Raw genomic sequence first — 17,199 nt, 5'->3', positions numbered from 1 at the left:
AGAGAACAGACAATACGTTAATAACAGTGTTATGGAAATTTGTTATTATAACAGAACTAGGAAAGAATATGACAGAAAATGTCATTCTATTGTGCTATTGTGTTATAGAGCTAATAATAATAATAATAATTATTATTATTATTACTGTTATTATTTTTATTATTAATAATATTTTCTTTTATTATTTTATTTTTTATTGATTTACTATTATTATTATTATTATTATTACTGTTATTATTAATAATATTATTTTCTTTTTTATTGATTGATCAAAAAGTAATTTCAATTCTATTAATTTTTTTTAATGTAGTGTAATTATACCTGAAATTATTCTTTTAATATTTCTTTAGTTTTATTCTCATTTTTCTCGTCTGATTTTGAAAAGTTTGTATTATTTATTATTATTATTATTATTATTATTATTAATGCTAATTTTAAGTCCATTGCTATCTTTTTAAATGTTTTTTCTTTTAATAAACACTTTCTAGTATAAAGCTGAAGAAATAAAGATGATGTAATGACGTGATGATGATGATCACCTTGATAAAGTTCTCCAACAGGTAGTTGACAGTGACCCAGCCGTACGCGCCCTCCTCTTGCCCTGTCAATATACTGGCCCCTTTGAAACGGAATGGATAGCTCTTCAGCTTTTCTTCTACTTCCTTCAAAATCTTGTCGGACACTTTGGGCTGAGAAATGCTGTCAGAGTGCATACACAGGCACGATCGTTCATGATTGATTGCAATCTCGTAATAGCATGTACCTGATAAAATGTTCACGGGAGTTTGAATAAGTAATTCACTGGAAAAGCCCTGATTAGGTCACTGGAATGTGTGACTCACTTCAGTAGTCTCATGCCAGCCGTGGCTCCAAGATACAAAGGCGTGACCTGATGCCTAGCCTTGGGAATGTCCTTCATGGCCTGCTCCATGCAGCTCTCCAGGCTATGGGCAGCTCCTCCTTTCTGATCCTTATAGCTCGATATTCCTCTACCTTTAGCCAAGACAAAACAACTGTTGCTTCATTTAACGTTCATAACAAATTGAGAACTTGACCTTCCGAGGAACAGGGAAAAGGAAGACGGCTTAGTTTTGATATGCCAGATGTTTCCTCAGAACATCCCTTAGCAACAATGATCACACTACACACAGCGTATAGTGACATATTTCATACAGTTGTACCTCTGTATCTCTGTGACCTTTTGTCATGAGGAACCCGAAGTGAAAGCGAAGTGAAAGAGAAGGTGAAGTGAAAGCTTTGAAACTTCGACCTTCTGACTCATGAACACGAACTGGGTGAGGAAGCTTCTGAATGAACATCTGCTTGGCCTCAAACCAGCGTTTAGCAACTATAAGCGCTACACACATTAGCGGTAGAGGGTTAGGTTTCGTACGAATGCAAATGTTCCAGAACTTCGGCTTTGTATCACTACAGCCGAAATCTCCTTAGCGTGGGACGAGAAATGTGCCACGACAATCTGGAAGGTACAAATCTAAAGTTTATGCCTTTAATTAAATTGTAAAATGATCGATTGGTTTGTTGTTGATTTGGATCAAATTTTATACAAAATGGCATAAGTGCTGTGTTCGTAATTTCAGATTTAATTTCCATGAAATAATCACAACTCGAATGCAAGTTCTGGTCGCATGGATCAGTTTTAAAATTCCTCGAATTCACATACAAATTCACTAAACTATTACAGGAAACCCAAACCAGCAGTATGATCTAGATCTACTATTACCTGCTCATTTCTAGCTGATTCGGTGTCAATTTCAACATACGTCATTTGCCAGTGTAATAATACAATGCTATGAGATCGTTCTTTCCTATGTACTAAGAAACTCTGGGGTTACAGGGTCCTAATGATGTTTGTTCAGTCTTCTAGCTGATATTTTTCCACCATGAACAGCTTTATTTCTAAAGGAAAATTATTTTCAGCAACATCTGCTTTCCTTTTATTGCCCCACCTTCTCACCCTAATCATCATCAAAAAGAGCTGGAGCTAATCCATTCAATTGTCCTCAGATCACATCTTTGATAAGTAGGAGTTATTGTGTTCCTGACACACCGATGCACGCCCGTACATGCGTGCACACGCATACACTCCTGCATTTACTCACCCTCCACATGGCACTCGCTGTGCTGGCTGACGATGCCTGTGTCGTTCTGTTTGTCCGCAGGCCATTTGTAGATAAACATGGCCGTATGGGAGGATCCTGCGTCCAGGACGATTCCGTACTGCGGAGCACAAGTGAGGGATCGTCAAACAACTAAACGATGCCAAGCCCTATCATTATACAGTATGTCAAAGCAGTGCAGGGTTTGTGGGATGTGGTGATACCGTGTGAAAGCCTGAAGCCTGGACACTTTTAGACATATTTCAGGCATTAATTTGATAGACTACAGAACTTGGTCGTTGTTCGGACTTGTTCTGGGGAGGGGGGGGGGGCAAGTTTGCCTCAAGGGATTTTTCTTTCCTCATTGCGGCAAGATGTACCTAGATGTACAAGACAACACATGCAACTTGGGCGACGTTCCCAGCGTTCCCGACCTCCTGCGCTCCACCCTTATGTTGAGTTTGTTCACGGATTCAGTCTGACTGGAGTGTATTCAACGAGTTCCTGTGTTCACATGCTCGTTTGCAGAAACCATAAAAATCTAAAGACAGCAAATACAAGACCTTTATTCTCATCCCCAAACCCTGAGCCTCAGTCGAAATTAGTTTACATTTCTGTGTGAAAGAATCACTGGCAACAAAATTCCTCATTTTATAATTTACACTTATAATATAGGCACTGCCGTTATTAAGAGGAGCATTTAACAATGTGTTCGATTTCACAGATATTACTGGGTTTTTTTTTTACCATAAAAGTAGCAGTTGTTTATATTGATTTATTAGTATACCTAAAATTAATTCATATTTATTAACCACATTACATCACAGACAAAGTTGTGGTTGAATCCGGAGGCTATTCCTGGAAAACTGGGTGTGAGATTAGAACCCAAGTCTGTTACTCAAGGCACCATGCCCACAGGTATACTATATTGCCAAAGGTTTTGGGACACCCTTGAATTCAGGTGTTGATTTTCAGGGGTTGGGCTTGGCTTCTTAGATCTAGTGAAAGAAACTCTTAATGCTTCAGCTTATCAAGACATTTTGGACAATTTCATGCTCCCAATTTTGTGGGAACAGTTTGGGGATGACCCCTTCCTGTTCCAACATGACTGCGCACCAGTGCACAAAGCAAGGTCCGTAAAGACATGGATGAGTGAGGAACTTGACTGGCCCTGACCTCAACCTGATAGAACACCTTTGGGATGGAGTTGGCCCACACTTTACAGCTATAACAGCTTCAAGTCTTCTGGGAAGGCTGTCCACAAGGTTTAGGAGTGTGTTTTTGGGAATCTTTGACCATTCCTCTAGAAGCGCATTTGTGAGGTCAGGCACTGATGTTGGATGAGAAGGTCTGGCTCGCAGTCTCTGCTCTAATTCATCCCAAAGGTGTTCTATCAGGTTGAGGTGAAGTTCCTCCACACCAAACTCGCTCATCCGTGTCTTTATGGACCTTGCTTTGTGTATTGGTGCATGGTCATGTTGGAACAGGAAGGGGTCATCCCCAAACTGTTCCCACAAAACTTTTGGCAATATAGTGAATTGTCAGTAAAGTAGTTCACTACATGTTGCACGGTGCATGGTTTGCGTAGATTTTATTCACGCAATCCTTTACAAAATAAGATCAAATCCACCATGCTACTGGTGGTTGGGGGGGCGGGGGGCGGGGTAGTTTGGGGATGGGCAGGAAGTGAACCTTTTCAGTGTTTGTTTGGCTGATAACATTCATTTCTAGATCCATAGCTACAAGTAAACAATCCAATGAGGAAGAGTTAAGGACATCAAAACAAAATGCTGGATTTACGAGACATGTCACCACGGATTACGGTGTCGCAAAACAACTTGCGCCACTCCCTGCTGCTCGCCCTGTTACTGGAGCTGCTTTAATTCCATGCTGTGTTTCGAGGTAATAAGCGCAGCAGTGCTAACACTTCGTAGGTCTCTTCACTGAAGAAGTTCGTTCGTTCATTCATTCAGCGCTGCAGAAGCTGTGATAGAAACCAAAGCCAGAGGCGACACATTCCCTCTGTTCAGTCAAGCAGAATATCAAGCATTTTTTGTTTGAGTTTTTTTCTTTTCAAATAAAGAGCTGATTGAATGCAGGAATAACACGACACGGCGTTGATATCCATTCACCGTATTCATACAAACGCTTCAGCTTAAACTGAAAGAAAGATACGGCATTTATGTAGGGATGCTACTGGGAAAAAATATTACACTCACTTTGTTCAAGACTGAATGTTACACTAATAGTACGTCCACATGCATTTTTTCGTTGATATCGCCTTGTGGGATTATTTCCCTTATCAATAAATATGTAATGGTTAATTAAGACTCTGTGACACCACAGTGTAGATCACAAAATCACATTTCTTTGTGGTTTCCCTCAGCCTTTCAACTACCTCGCCTTTTTGTTTGCAGACAATAAGTCTAAATAAAATTGATTTTCACCTCAGTCACAGGATTAGCACATTGCTAGCATCATCCTGTGTACTGAGGAAAGACTCTACTCACGTAACCCAAATTACATGAATCACGTTTCAACATTTAAACTGCACATGAACTCATTTCAAGTCTAACATACACTATATCGCCAAAAGTTTTGGGACACCGCTCCAAATCATTGAATTTGGGTGTTGTTCTTCAGAGGGTTGGGCTCGGCCCCTTAGTTCCAGTGAAAGGAACTCTTAATGCTTCAGCTTTATACCAAGACATTTTGGACAATTTCATGCTCCCGACTTTGTGGGAACAGTTTGGGGATGACCCCTTCCTGGTCCAACATGACTGCATACCAGTGCACAAAGCAAGGTCCATAAAGACATGGATGAGTGAGTTTGGTGTGGAGGAACTTGAGTCCTGACCTCAACCCCATAGAACACCTTTGGGATGAATTAGAGCGGAGATTGCGAGCCAGACCTTCTCGTCCAACATCAGTGCCTGACCTCACAAATGCGCTTCTAGTGGAATGGTCAAAAAATTCCAATAAACACAGTCCTAAACCTTGTGGAATCTGTTATTCATGTGCATGTAAAGGCAGATGTCCCAAAACTTTTGGCAATATAGTGTATCTAACTACTTTTAAGGTTTTGCATCACATTTCCTCATACTGTTCTTTTACACTGCATGAATATGCAATGAAGGAATCAAGCTTGAGGCAGAATCAAACGAAAGTAAAGAAATGGTATGGTCCATTGTAGGGGTGTTTGAAGGAAAGTGTAACGTCTTTCCAGGCATGATGGAAGAGACCAATTTTAACGATTGCTTTTAAAATACTTAGCAAGTGTCATCTTTAAGGGCCTATTCAAGATTTTGTAGGATGGGATTAAAGTTAATGGGATTAATTGAATTGTTGTCAGAATTCCCCCCTGCTCTTTAATCACACCCTTTCTCCACACTGGCTTCCACTGTGAGATGCATCACAATTAATGTTGATGATAATAAAGGAAAGTCACGGAAATAAATATATAAACCGGCAACCGAGTGTTGTTCATCTGCATATCTTTATACTGTACATTAAATACTGTAGGTCATGCTTTATTAGGCTGATGTCTCGCTCTCGCGCTCACTCAATCTCTATGTAGGGTGTAGGGTTATTCCAGGTATTTGGGACACAGCCTGTAACTGAACGCCACAGTAGTGAGGGCATCGAATCACATCACTCAGGAGAATTTGAATACATTAAGTCTGATTTGAATACATTTCTCATATCTTAAGCACGCATGCAAATCACACTTTGCCTTCAAGCCGAGGACTACTTTTTAAAGAGTAATAAACTGGGTTAAAATAAACACGAAGAGTGAAATAAAACGCCGCAAAAAGCATCGAAAATACTACTGAGTTCAGGCAATGGTTTCGTCCTAAACCGCATGCAGCGTGCTACCGTATTAAATCCTATATCATGACTTTGCATTATTTTTACAGGTTAGTTCAGTTATGTGAGATATTCTGGACGTACTTTATTGATTCATTAATGTCTGAAAAGCTGCACCGAGACCAGGAAACAACCTTTATGCTGTTTACCCGGTTGATGTAACCACTACATGTGCGCGTATATATCGGGTCGTACGGTAGTATGATTAAACAGCAAAATAAACCCACACAGAACCGAGGCTCCTTTCTAGCATTGTTGAAGAGATCACAGAAATTAAATGCAAAACAAGTCATGGAAGTAATACTGCCTTGTCTTACATTTTGTACGGTGCATAATAAATTGTTTACACGCTATTAAGACAAATAAAATACAAGAAAAAAAAAATCTTTAGTATTAATAATAACCATTATTCTATCCATAATTGTAGCCAGTGCAAATTTTGGTCAATAACGATTATTAACCTGTGTAAGCTGGCACAGCTAAATTACAAAAGATATTTTGGAATTAAAGTGATAATTTGACGTGTGAAATAAAGTGCGATTTGGTCAAATTAAATAAAAATAAATAAATTAAATAAACCGAAGAATATTTCCAGTGTTATTACCCTGCTCGTATACCGTAAATACGCCGATATACGAGCACTTTAAAATATAAATACATAAATTGATCCCTCAAACACGGATAGCTGGGCGGCTGTCATCATTTCGGCTTATAAATAAACCCACATAAACCCTATTGTGCAGAATTGTGGATTTGTAAGCTTAAAAGTAGTTTAAGAAAAGTGTGTGTTGAGTGAGGAGTGAGTGTTAGTGAAGAAGAGGGATTTACCATGTACTGTGGGGGTTCCTTCACGTCCTCGGTGTTGATGGCGAGCAGAAGAATGCCAACAGTCGCCAATAATAACATGGCAACTGGGACAATTATGCGACATGACTGCTGTTGATTCCCCATGATAGCTGCCGTATGTGTGTGTGTGTGTGTGCACGCGCAAGGTTAGTTCACCTGTTGCAGAGAGTCGCGCCGGTGCCGTGAGAGTGTGTGTGTGTGTGTGAGAGTGTGTGTGATAAGCCTTGCTAAGTGCTCTCCATAAAAGTGGGCATGGCCCTTATGCGGCATGACATAACTCAAATGCAAGGCTTCAGATTAACAGAAGTGTCCTCCCAAGCCCAGTGCTATAAAGAAACATTAATAGGCATCAAAGACTCCAGATATGTGCAGCGTTGTTTGCTTTCTTTCCTTTATAAAGTTGTTTTTCAGAATAGACTGGGAAGAAGAAGAAAGGAAATTGGGTAAACATAGGACTTGGCACCAGGATGAGAGTACCACCTGCATGACACAAAACCTGAGGATGAACCTACTGAGTCATGGAGACAATAACAAACCATCAGAGAAATAAAAAAAAAAAAAGACACTGTTATTCAGAATCGCTTAAAAAGCCATTCAGCTATTTTTCTTGTTTCCCTGCTAGAGCTTGTTGACTTGGTCGAAGGGAAAAAAATCAATTGAACATGAAGGCTTCAGGCTACGTTTATGTGTTCAGGGCTCTTCCAGTCAGTTCAGTCATTGTGGTTGTTATCTGCATTTATGCTGGGGGTTTCAAGACCTTCCGGTGAGTTAGAGCAGACGTTTTTTATCACAGCACAGTGCTGTGAAACCATGTAACCTTGCAAAATATTGCTGAATGTAGAGACAAAACCACAGTATGGAGAAATAGTTTCTCGAAAGATCTCTTTTTCACTGTGAGAGTGTAAAGTTTTGCATAAAGTTCCTGTTATCACTTTTGTTATAGGTGCTACTAGAAAAATATTCATATAAACCTGAGAGCAGCCGGAACTACCATCAGAGCAGTTTTTTAAAAAGAAAAATATTAATCAACAATGCCTGACCCTGCTCAATAAGCATCGAAAGGACCTAGAACAGCATTTAATAGCTCTGGATTGGACTCACTTTGTATAAAGGTTCAATCGGTCTCTGTGGTTGTACTTTATGTAGAATTGTAGGTTGGATTTCGAAATCAGAGATGGTTTCCAAAATCCCTGTAGGAAGTCCAAAATCCCTGTAGGAACTCTTACCTATCGAACGATCCCTTGAGGTGTCCTTATTTCTATGGGTGGTGTCATTTGGATGAAAAAATTGATTAAATGAATGTGCATCTGAGAGAAGTGTTTTCAGTAAAGGAATATCCTCTTCTTCTTCTGCTATAAAAGTAGTAAAGTCATTGTTTTGGTCAGCTTCTAGGTGTTAGGGATGTTGTAACCTGATACTGAATGTTTTCACGCTTGCTTCAGAGGATAATCTCACCTGTCTACTGTACCTATGAACTGCGGCTATAATCATAAAATCTATCTTTTGCTCATCCCAGGACAGAGTACACTCATAGTGAACATCCGTACAACACTTTTAGTACTGTTGGTCTTTACTCTTCTACATACTGTAGTGATTTATAATCAGACTATTGGGTGTCACTCCAGAAGAGGATGGGTTTTATTGTGAATCTGGTTTTATCTGAAGGTTTTGTGTTCATGTCATCTCAGGGAGATTTAATTAGCTAGTGTTGCCTCTGGCTGTGGGATGATATCTACTGTTAGTGCTATACAAATTGACCGATGCATGTAAACACGGAACAAACATAGCATTAAATCACACAGAAGTAGATCACGGTTCTCAAAACGAATCTCTCAAGCTCCTCTATGTAAAAGACGCCCTCCTCGCATCTGCGTTGAAACTGCCATACTCGGATCCATCTTCCTGGTCCTGGCACACTCTTGTGACCATTAAGCACTGATAGTTCCACATGAGAAGCAGAACCATGACGAGCAGAGCCACCAGAACCAGTAGCACCACCAGGAGGCGCTGCTTATCCAGACGAGAACCTGCATGTTTGTATCTCCAGAGCCAGGTTTTAAGCAGTGACTCAGAGGGAGGAGGTGGTGAAGTGACATCTCCAGCAGGAACTGAGCTCTGTGGCTTACACATGGTTCAGGTTTTACCAGCTCACCTGCAGAGAAATACAGAGATTAGAGGCTGAAAGAAAAGTCTGCGAAAACACTATTGTGTACAGTATGCACCACATTTTGCAACGCCTGGAAGCCTGTAATGTGCATGCATGTAGCTGTTTTCATCTAGTTAGAGGGTGCTAGAAATTTGTGACTGCTGGTTTATACAGTAATTTACAACAATGCTTCTCAATCCTGGTCCTGGTCTACACTTTTCTCCATGTCATGGTGTTTACCTTCCCAAACAGCAAGTATGATATTTTTTCAGCAAGTCTGCATTTTGGTGAGCTAAGGTTGTATGGAATTAAATTTGTGCCAGCCATAATTTGTCCTTAATTAGACCTTAAGAGGAATGAAATCTCACGTAAATTTAGCCGTATCGATGAAGAGTCTGCTTTGTTTACAGTTTCACTTTCTTCCTCTCTTTTCGCCGATTAAGAATTTCCTTCGCTGGCAGCCTTTGACAAATGAAGTTAGTTAGATACTTTTACACGAATTGAATTTGTTTGAGAAAAGGGGTGCAGTGAAGCTTAAAATGAGTAACGAGAACCCTACGGCAAATTAGCAGCAATAATAACGAGCGGTTGTTCCTGTTTAAAAATGTTCTGGTGTGGGTCCGTGGCATGAGCTACCGGGCTAATTTGTTGTGTAGGTTTATGTTAGCATTCAGTTCGAGATGTAGCTTGCTCTGCTCGATTCACTTCAACTCGAATCAATTTCATTTATAAGACTCTTTCAACAACTGATTTTTGTCACAAAGCAGTTTTGCAGAAATGACTGTTTCTCCCTCATGACCGAGCCAGAGGCGAGAGCGGAAAGGAAAAACTTCCTCTGAGGACATTCTAGTTCTCTTCACCAGACTAAAAATCATTACTCTATGTCTAATGTCTTTCTTTTGTTAAGCTGGCTGTACAGCAGTGAGCCCAGAAAAGAGTCTTTGGAACCCCAAACTTTACATTAGCACCATTTACATCAACAAATCTCATCACAAATCTAGGAAATAAGACCTAAACCAAGAGAGAGCTTATCTCCAATGAGTCTAACCAGAAGATTATTATGGTCACTGGAATCAAAAGTTCTTCGGTAATCACACAACGCAAGCAAGTAATTAATTTTCAATTCAATTTGTATAGCGCTTTTAACAACAATGGACATTGTCTCAATTGACCACTTCAACCAGCATTGCCTTAGTACTGTGATGGGGGCAGTGATGGCTGTGCTACAACCTCTTTGTCTTAGTGTCACTGATTAACTAGACTTATTGTAAGACTATGACCTCTGACTCACAATACAGCACCTTCCCAAGTAAGATTAAAACCATTCTGCTTTAAAAAGACCAGATCTTAACACTACTGCAGTTGTTAGTTCAGCTTGATATGTTGTGTATATGATGTGTAAGACCATATACTGTAACAGCCCTGGATATTGCCTTTGCTAATTTACATACCCCTGGCACATTAATTATATTAACCTTGGATTTACGAAGTTTTATTTGATTAGCATGATTGATTAGCGCTCAACAACTCATTGTTTGAAGTGTTTGATGTACCTTTGTTGTAGCTTTCTGCTGATGGTTTTATGTAGATCCAAGGCGGATGGCAAGCTTTTGCTGTCTTTAGACAAATGTTCTTTGAAAGAGTTGAGGAGCAGCAAAAAGAGAAAGTGAAAAATACAACACTTGAAGAAGAAAGTGCAGAAATGAATGATCACAGGAACCCGACTGAGCCAGCCTAGTGGTCTAGCCATCAGCCTGCTGAGCAGAACGTCAGGCTTTTGGGTTTTTATAGAACTGCAACATGGGGTACATGCATATGGGCTTTGTCTGGGAGATGGATAGGCTATTAACTTAAAAATGACACTTTTTTAGCAACTTTGAACTTAATGCTTTTTGCTTTTTGTGTTCTTCAAGCACCTACAAAAGGTAACAAAGTCAGACATTCAGATTAAGTCTCATCATGTATGCAACAGGGGCAGCTTGTGGTGGCTTACCGCTACCTCGCATCAAGAAGGTCCTGGGTTCGAACAGGCAGGGGCCTTTCTGTGTGGAGGTTGCATGTTCTCCCCGTATCTGCGTGGGTTTACCCCAGTTTCCTCCCACAGTCCAAAAACATGTACATTAGGTTGATTGGTAATTCTAAATTGCCCATAGGAGTGAGTGTGAGTGGTCTGTCTATATGTGTGGCCCTGTGATGGACTGGTGACCTGTCCAGGGTGTACCCCTGCCTTTCGCCCAATGTGTGCTGGGATAGGCTCCAGCAGATCCCTGTGACCCTAATTAGGAATAAAGCAGGTATAGACAATGGATGGATGGATGTAACAGCCTACAAGTATATAAAGCTAGTCAATATTCTACACAGCCATTACACAGCCATACCCAACTATATGTGAAACCAGAGTCATACTGAAACTATTCAAACCCCTGTCATTACCCAAGCTTCTGCTTCTCAACCCTAAACAACCTACATAATTAATCTTTCTCCAAAGACTTGAGAAACAATAATTTATTTAACTTGGTGAATATTGAAAACAATTTTACTGACCTTGGGTTTAGACTGCCTGGAACAAGAGGTGGTGATGGTCCTCTTTCCCACTCCAGTTGGCAACCCACTACCTTTTGGTTAAATTCTAGCCTATTTACATCATGAAGGTGGTTATGTATTCAGATGATTAGATATCCATGGCAACATCCTCAACTCGGTTAACCCTAACCACATGGAGTGTGTATAAAGCTTGCTTCCTGTCCAATCAGAGAGCTAGGAATTACAATTGAGTCAGCTCCATCTGGAGCTGATCTCAGAGGTAGATCAATATTATTAAAAAAATCTCTATTGTTGAGCATTTTAACATCTCCTAAGATCTAGTATTGCCATGTTATAATGCGACTGAATGCATATCACGATAAATCTTACAGCTCTTTTCCTTCCTATTTAACCATGGCTATACTGTGCGCACGGTATTGACCGTGTCTGCATTCGACAGTCTTAAACCACTCAAGTGTGAATCCCAAAGGCCATTTCTATTCTGAACCTATTTTTTTGCCCATGCCCATGTGGAACCCAGCTGGCTCATAGCTAACCCATTCCTTAAATCTGTCTCTAAGGCACCAGAAATAATATCTACCCCTTGTATGAATAGGAGTAGGGTTAGCACTGTTGCCTCACAGCAAGAAGGTCCTGGGTTCGAATCCCAGGTTCGAACAGGTTCACAGGCACGTTCTTCCCGTTCCTGTTCACATGTTCTTGATTGGTAATTCTAAATTGCCCATAGGTGTGAGTGTGTGTGGTTGTCTGTCTATATGTGTGGCCCTGTGATGGACTGGTGACCTGTCCAGGGTGTACCCCTGCCTTTCGCCGAGTGAGTGCTGGGATAGGCTCTATTAATTAGGAATAAAGCGGGTATAGACAATGGATGGATGGATGAGTCCAACGTACTAGATGTAAAGCTTCAAACCACTTCAGTGTTACGTACAACACAATTCTGATTCTATCACTTTATTAAATGTACTCCAAATCCAAGATGGCTGACAGATGGGGCAGTAGTCTTGAATATTTCTGTCTGCAGTTTCTAAACCAAATGACATCAGAGCTAAACTTCTGAGCTAAACCTCATAATTTATACAATATAAATAATATTAAAACCATGTGTTTTCTATCCCATTTTAAGTATTTTGTGTTCAAACTGCTGAGGATTGGACTGTGAAGAGTTAAGTGGTCAGTGAATCGGTTGATAACTTCAACAAGACAGGATTCGTGTTAAAACTGGAATGAATCTACTGGCTACTCATCTGCAATTTTTGACCAGTTATAGAGGGCAAATAATTTATCATCCCACTCTCCGGTGTCACCCAGATGAGAATGAGGTTCCCTTGTGAGTCTGGTTTCTCTCAAGGTTTCTTCTTTAAATCGTCTCATGGAGTCACCTCTGGCTTGTGTATATAATTCATATCCTGAATTGATATATTTCTATAAAGCTGCTTTGTGACAAGTGTAGAGACATTGTTAAACGTAATAAACAAACTGAAACCATAGATATGTATATGAAGTAGTAGTAGTTGTGAAATTATTAGAACAGTGAAATTATTTCTTTGGATATCCCATCTTTGGAGGGTTGGGGTCAGAGCGCATGGTCATCCATGATGCAATGCCCCTCGTGCAGGGAGGTGTGGTGGGGTTCTTACTCAAGGGCCCAACAGTGGCAGCTTGGCAGTTCTGGTACTTGAACCCTGATCAACAACCCAGAACCTTAACCACTTGAGCTATCACCACTCCTCTAGAGGGTCACTAGGGTCAAATAAAAAGCCTTAATTTTTACTAGTTAAAAAAGAAAGAGGTCAAATCTGTGTTGTAGAATTTATTTTACAGTTAAAGAGGTCCCTGGCTGCAAAAAGTTTTGTCCATGCTGAAAAGAAGCAAGGAAAAAACTGCACAAGGTTTCACTGATGTCACAGTTTCTCAGAGTTGCTGCATCCCCCACTGGTCTAAAAATACACACGGAAATGAAATTTTCACAATGCAGTACCATTAAGCATCCACACGAACGTGTTGAGAGTAGATAAGCGGCAATGCACTTATTCAGATTCAGTATCTACTGTACAGATGCAGTGACTTTAATGCCCTGAAATCATTTGGCGTCACCGAGCTTCACCTTTGCATGGCAGCACATCCGTTGCCTGAGGAACAGCACGGTCCTCTCGAGTGTCACTTTGACAGCTCGGTCAGCGAGCACCACTCAGCCATATTGCCATGACACGAGCAGCCTGCACAGCTTGTGCTGTCACTTCACACTGCTGATTTATTTTACAGCCTCGTCCATCTGCACTGAACATATTAAAGCCTGCAGCAGAAATAACAAAATCCTACCTCGCTGCTTGTCACCAAACACAGATTGGGCTTGATCCTGATTCTTTTTCTGTAGTATAGGGATGGATTAGGAGGTGTCCACTATCTGGGCAGATTTGTTCTGGAGCATTTGGACTCTTCGACAAGTCAAATCAAACACACACACACAAACTGACTCCACCCCTTTGTTTACTGGTAGCTGCTCAGCCATGACACACACTGACCCTTAAGAACAGTCTTTTTGTAAAACCTTGGATCCTGACCGCATTTCATTATAATATTTAAGACTAACTCAGTGCAGATCAGGCCTTGGGAAATGACATGTAGCTTGGAGTCATTTGCTTTGTGTTTTTCCAGATCAACACTTCCTGGTTGAGAGCAATACAAGTGTTGTGTCTCATTCTTCTCAACTCATTTGACAACACAATGTTCCCAATATAGACACAGGGTTAAGGGATTTAGATTCACGGCAAAAATTGACAGCAGGTGAAAATCTTGAATTTAGTCTGATTTGATCTAGTACTTCTTACTACAAGATAAATATGCGGTAAGATTACTAAAACACAGTTCTAGACATTTTTACTTAATTCAAGCTTGAAATAGTTTGGTTCTATTGGTGGATAATCTGGCTTTTTTTAAGCACTGTATACTGTATCTAGAAAAAAATGATCTGCCAAAAGAACAAGAAAACAAGTAAAAAATGTCTATTCTTTTAATAATCTTATATTTGGTTAATATTATAATTGGAAATGCTGGATAAACCCCTAAAACAGCAATATATATTACTGTATTCACCGATCAGGCATAACATTATGAGCAGTGAGAGGTGAAGTGAATAAGACTGATGATCTCCTCATCATGGCACCTGTTAGTGGGTGGGATATATTAGGCAGCAAGTGAACATTTTGTCCTCAGAGTTGATGTGTTAGAAGCAGGAAAAATGGACAAGCGTAAGGATTTGAGCGAGTTTGATGAAGGGTCAAATTGTGATGGCTAGACCACTGGATCAGATCATCTCTAAAACTGCAGCTCTTGTGGGGTGTTCCCGGTCTGCAGTGGTCAGTATCTATCAAAAGTGGTTCAAGGAAGGAACAGTGGTGAACCGGCAACAGGGTCATTGGCGGCCAAGGCTCATTGATGCACGTGGGGAGCGAAGGCTGACCCGTGTGATCCGATCCAACAGACGAACTACTGTTGCTCAAATTGCTGAAGAAGTTAATGCTGTTTCTGATGAAAGGGGTCAGAATACACAGTGCAGGACGGGTCAGGGCTGTTTTTGCAGCAAAAGAGGGACCAACACAATATTAGGCAGGTGTTCATAATGTTGTGTCTGGTCAATGTATATCATATATATACGTATATAAATATATATTCTGTATATTCACACATTCTGTACATTCATATATATATATATATATATATATATATATATATATATATATATATACACACAAACTACCAGTCAAAAGTTTGGACACACCTTTTAATTCAGTGTTTTTTGTTTAGGGATTTATTTTCTACATTCTAGAACAATACTGGAGATTTCAAAACTATGAAATAACACACATGGACTTCAGTAATCCATATGTAATGACAACAAACAACAGTCAGTTGTTATTTTAAGACACGAAGGTCAGGTGTTCTGGAATAGTTCTTGCAAGAACAGTATTGTCAAGTGCATTTGCAAAACCATGCATCAAGCACCATGATGAAACTGGCTCACAGGAAGACCATCCCAGTAAAGCAAGACCAAAACTTACCTCTGCTGCAGAGGAGAAGTTCATTTAGAGTTACCAGCCTCAGAAATCACCAATTAACAGCACCTCAGATTAGAGGCGTTATGAAGGCTTTACAGAGCATCAGTAGCAGACATATCTCAATATCAACTGTTCAGAGGGCATTATTGTGTATTTCGGCCGCCTTCAGCATTGTTTTACAATGTAGAAAGAAATAAACATCAGGAAAGACCATGGAATTAGAAGGTGTGTCCAGACTTTTGACTGGTAGTGTATGTTTATATTTCACTTCTGCTTTGCACTTCTGTTTAGAATTCGTTGCCTTGTACGCATGCACAATGACAGTAAAGCTGAATCTAAAGCAATCTAATCTAAACTGCACCACATTCAAGATAGTTTCATTTCCTAAGATGTCGGTTTTTGCAGCGTCACCAGGAGCCATGTTGCAAATAGATAATGCAATAAAATGATTGCAACTGTCTGTTAAAGCCAGATTAAAGTGTGTGAATTTCTGTCCCTGTTCACACGCATGACTTATTACAGCCGATTATTTTTATAATCCATTTTTTTATCTGAGTTATTTATTTATTAAATAATATACCTAGCTATGCATGAAGAAAAAAATCTGCCTAAACTTTTAAAAGGAGGCAAATCCAGTCGTGAAGTTTAGAGATTCAATTTGTTTTATTTCTATTTAAATCTCTGCACATCGTCACACCGAGCCCTAACCTCCTCTGCACCCATTTTGCCTCAAGAGCTTGTGAGTTGTAACGATTGTGTGCATTCAAATGAGGTTTAAATGAGATTAGGGAACAGCATCCTCTGTAATAAACATTTTTAATCCGATTTAGAAGTGTACTTTTCTCACGGTCAGTTAAGTCTCTTGAAAGTCTGTTGCACCTATTCTTTTATTTCTGTCCTGTTTGGTCGTCTTTGGGTTTTTTTTATCTTTGACCTTGTTTATATTCATAGGATTGTATGTGAATTGCTTTAAAAATCTATTTTATCATTTGGCAATTTTATTTATCCAAAATTCTTACCTTCTTGTTTATGACATTCATTTATTTTCATCTCTCTCTCTTTTTATTTTTACCCTCTTGTAATCGACCTTCATACAAAACTACAGGATGTCCCAAAATGTCTCCATACATGAGGGATATGTAATCCAGCACCTCGTCCTTTGTGCCTTCCTCACTGGATGTTCACCTTCTTGGGTTGCTCTACAACACTTCGAGTCAAATTAAGAAGCTTTTATTGTCATTTGGATCATATATAGCAGATGCAGTACATAGAAGTGAAATGAAATAACGTTCCTCCAGGACCCTGGTGCTGCATAAAGACACAGAGCTACATAAGACAACACAAAACCGAGGGCTAAAAAGTACAAGAAAAATATGAATCTGTCACAAAGTGCATGTAGTGCAAGACAAAAGACAACAGACAATACAATACTACAAGACATATAATACATATAATAGATATATATATAATAGGACTGTATAGGATCCAATCTGTTTGGTTTTTAGTGCAAATAATTTCTTTACTTATATTTTTTTGAGTGTTCATAAATTCTATCTGAAAAATATACATTTTATATTAGAAACATAGTATGTTAGTAATTTGCCATTTAAATTAAATTAAATTA

At 39.6% G+C, this 17,199-nt stretch overlaps 1 protein-coding gene across 1 annotated transcript in view; it reads right to left on the bottom strand.

Annotated features, from left to right (window-relative positions):
- Window positions 1–7,051, bottom strand: part of LOC131343711 (ectonucleoside triphosphate diphosphohydrolase 2-like) — a 14,598-nt gene extending 7,547 nt beyond the window's left edge. Inside the window, exons 1-4 of the mRNA XM_058375590.1 lie at window positions 6,813–7,051; window positions 2,121–2,238; window positions 843–993; window positions 540–699 (exon numbers count right to left, since the gene is read on the bottom strand). Of these exons, the coding sequence (XP_058231573.1) occupies window positions 540–699; window positions 843–993; window positions 2,121–2,238; window positions 6,813–6,935 (552 nt within the window). The 5' untranslated portion in view covers window positions 6,936–7,051. The remainder of the gene's footprint in view (window positions 1–539; window positions 700–842; window positions 994–2,120; window positions 2,239–6,812) is intronic.
- Window positions 7,052–17,199: the final 10,148 nt, after the last annotated feature.

Source organism: Hemibagrus wyckioides, linkage group LG22 (genome assembly GCF_019097595.1).
Source record: "Hemibagrus wyckioides isolate EC202008001 linkage group LG22, SWU_Hwy_1.0, whole genome shotgun sequence".
NCBI classification, from domain to species: Eukaryota; Metazoa; Chordata; class Actinopteri; order Siluriformes; family Bagridae; genus Hemibagrus; species Hemibagrus wyckioides.
The sequence above is the reverse complement of the archived record's forward strand: the minus strand, read 5'-3'. Positions and strand labels throughout refer to the sequence as shown.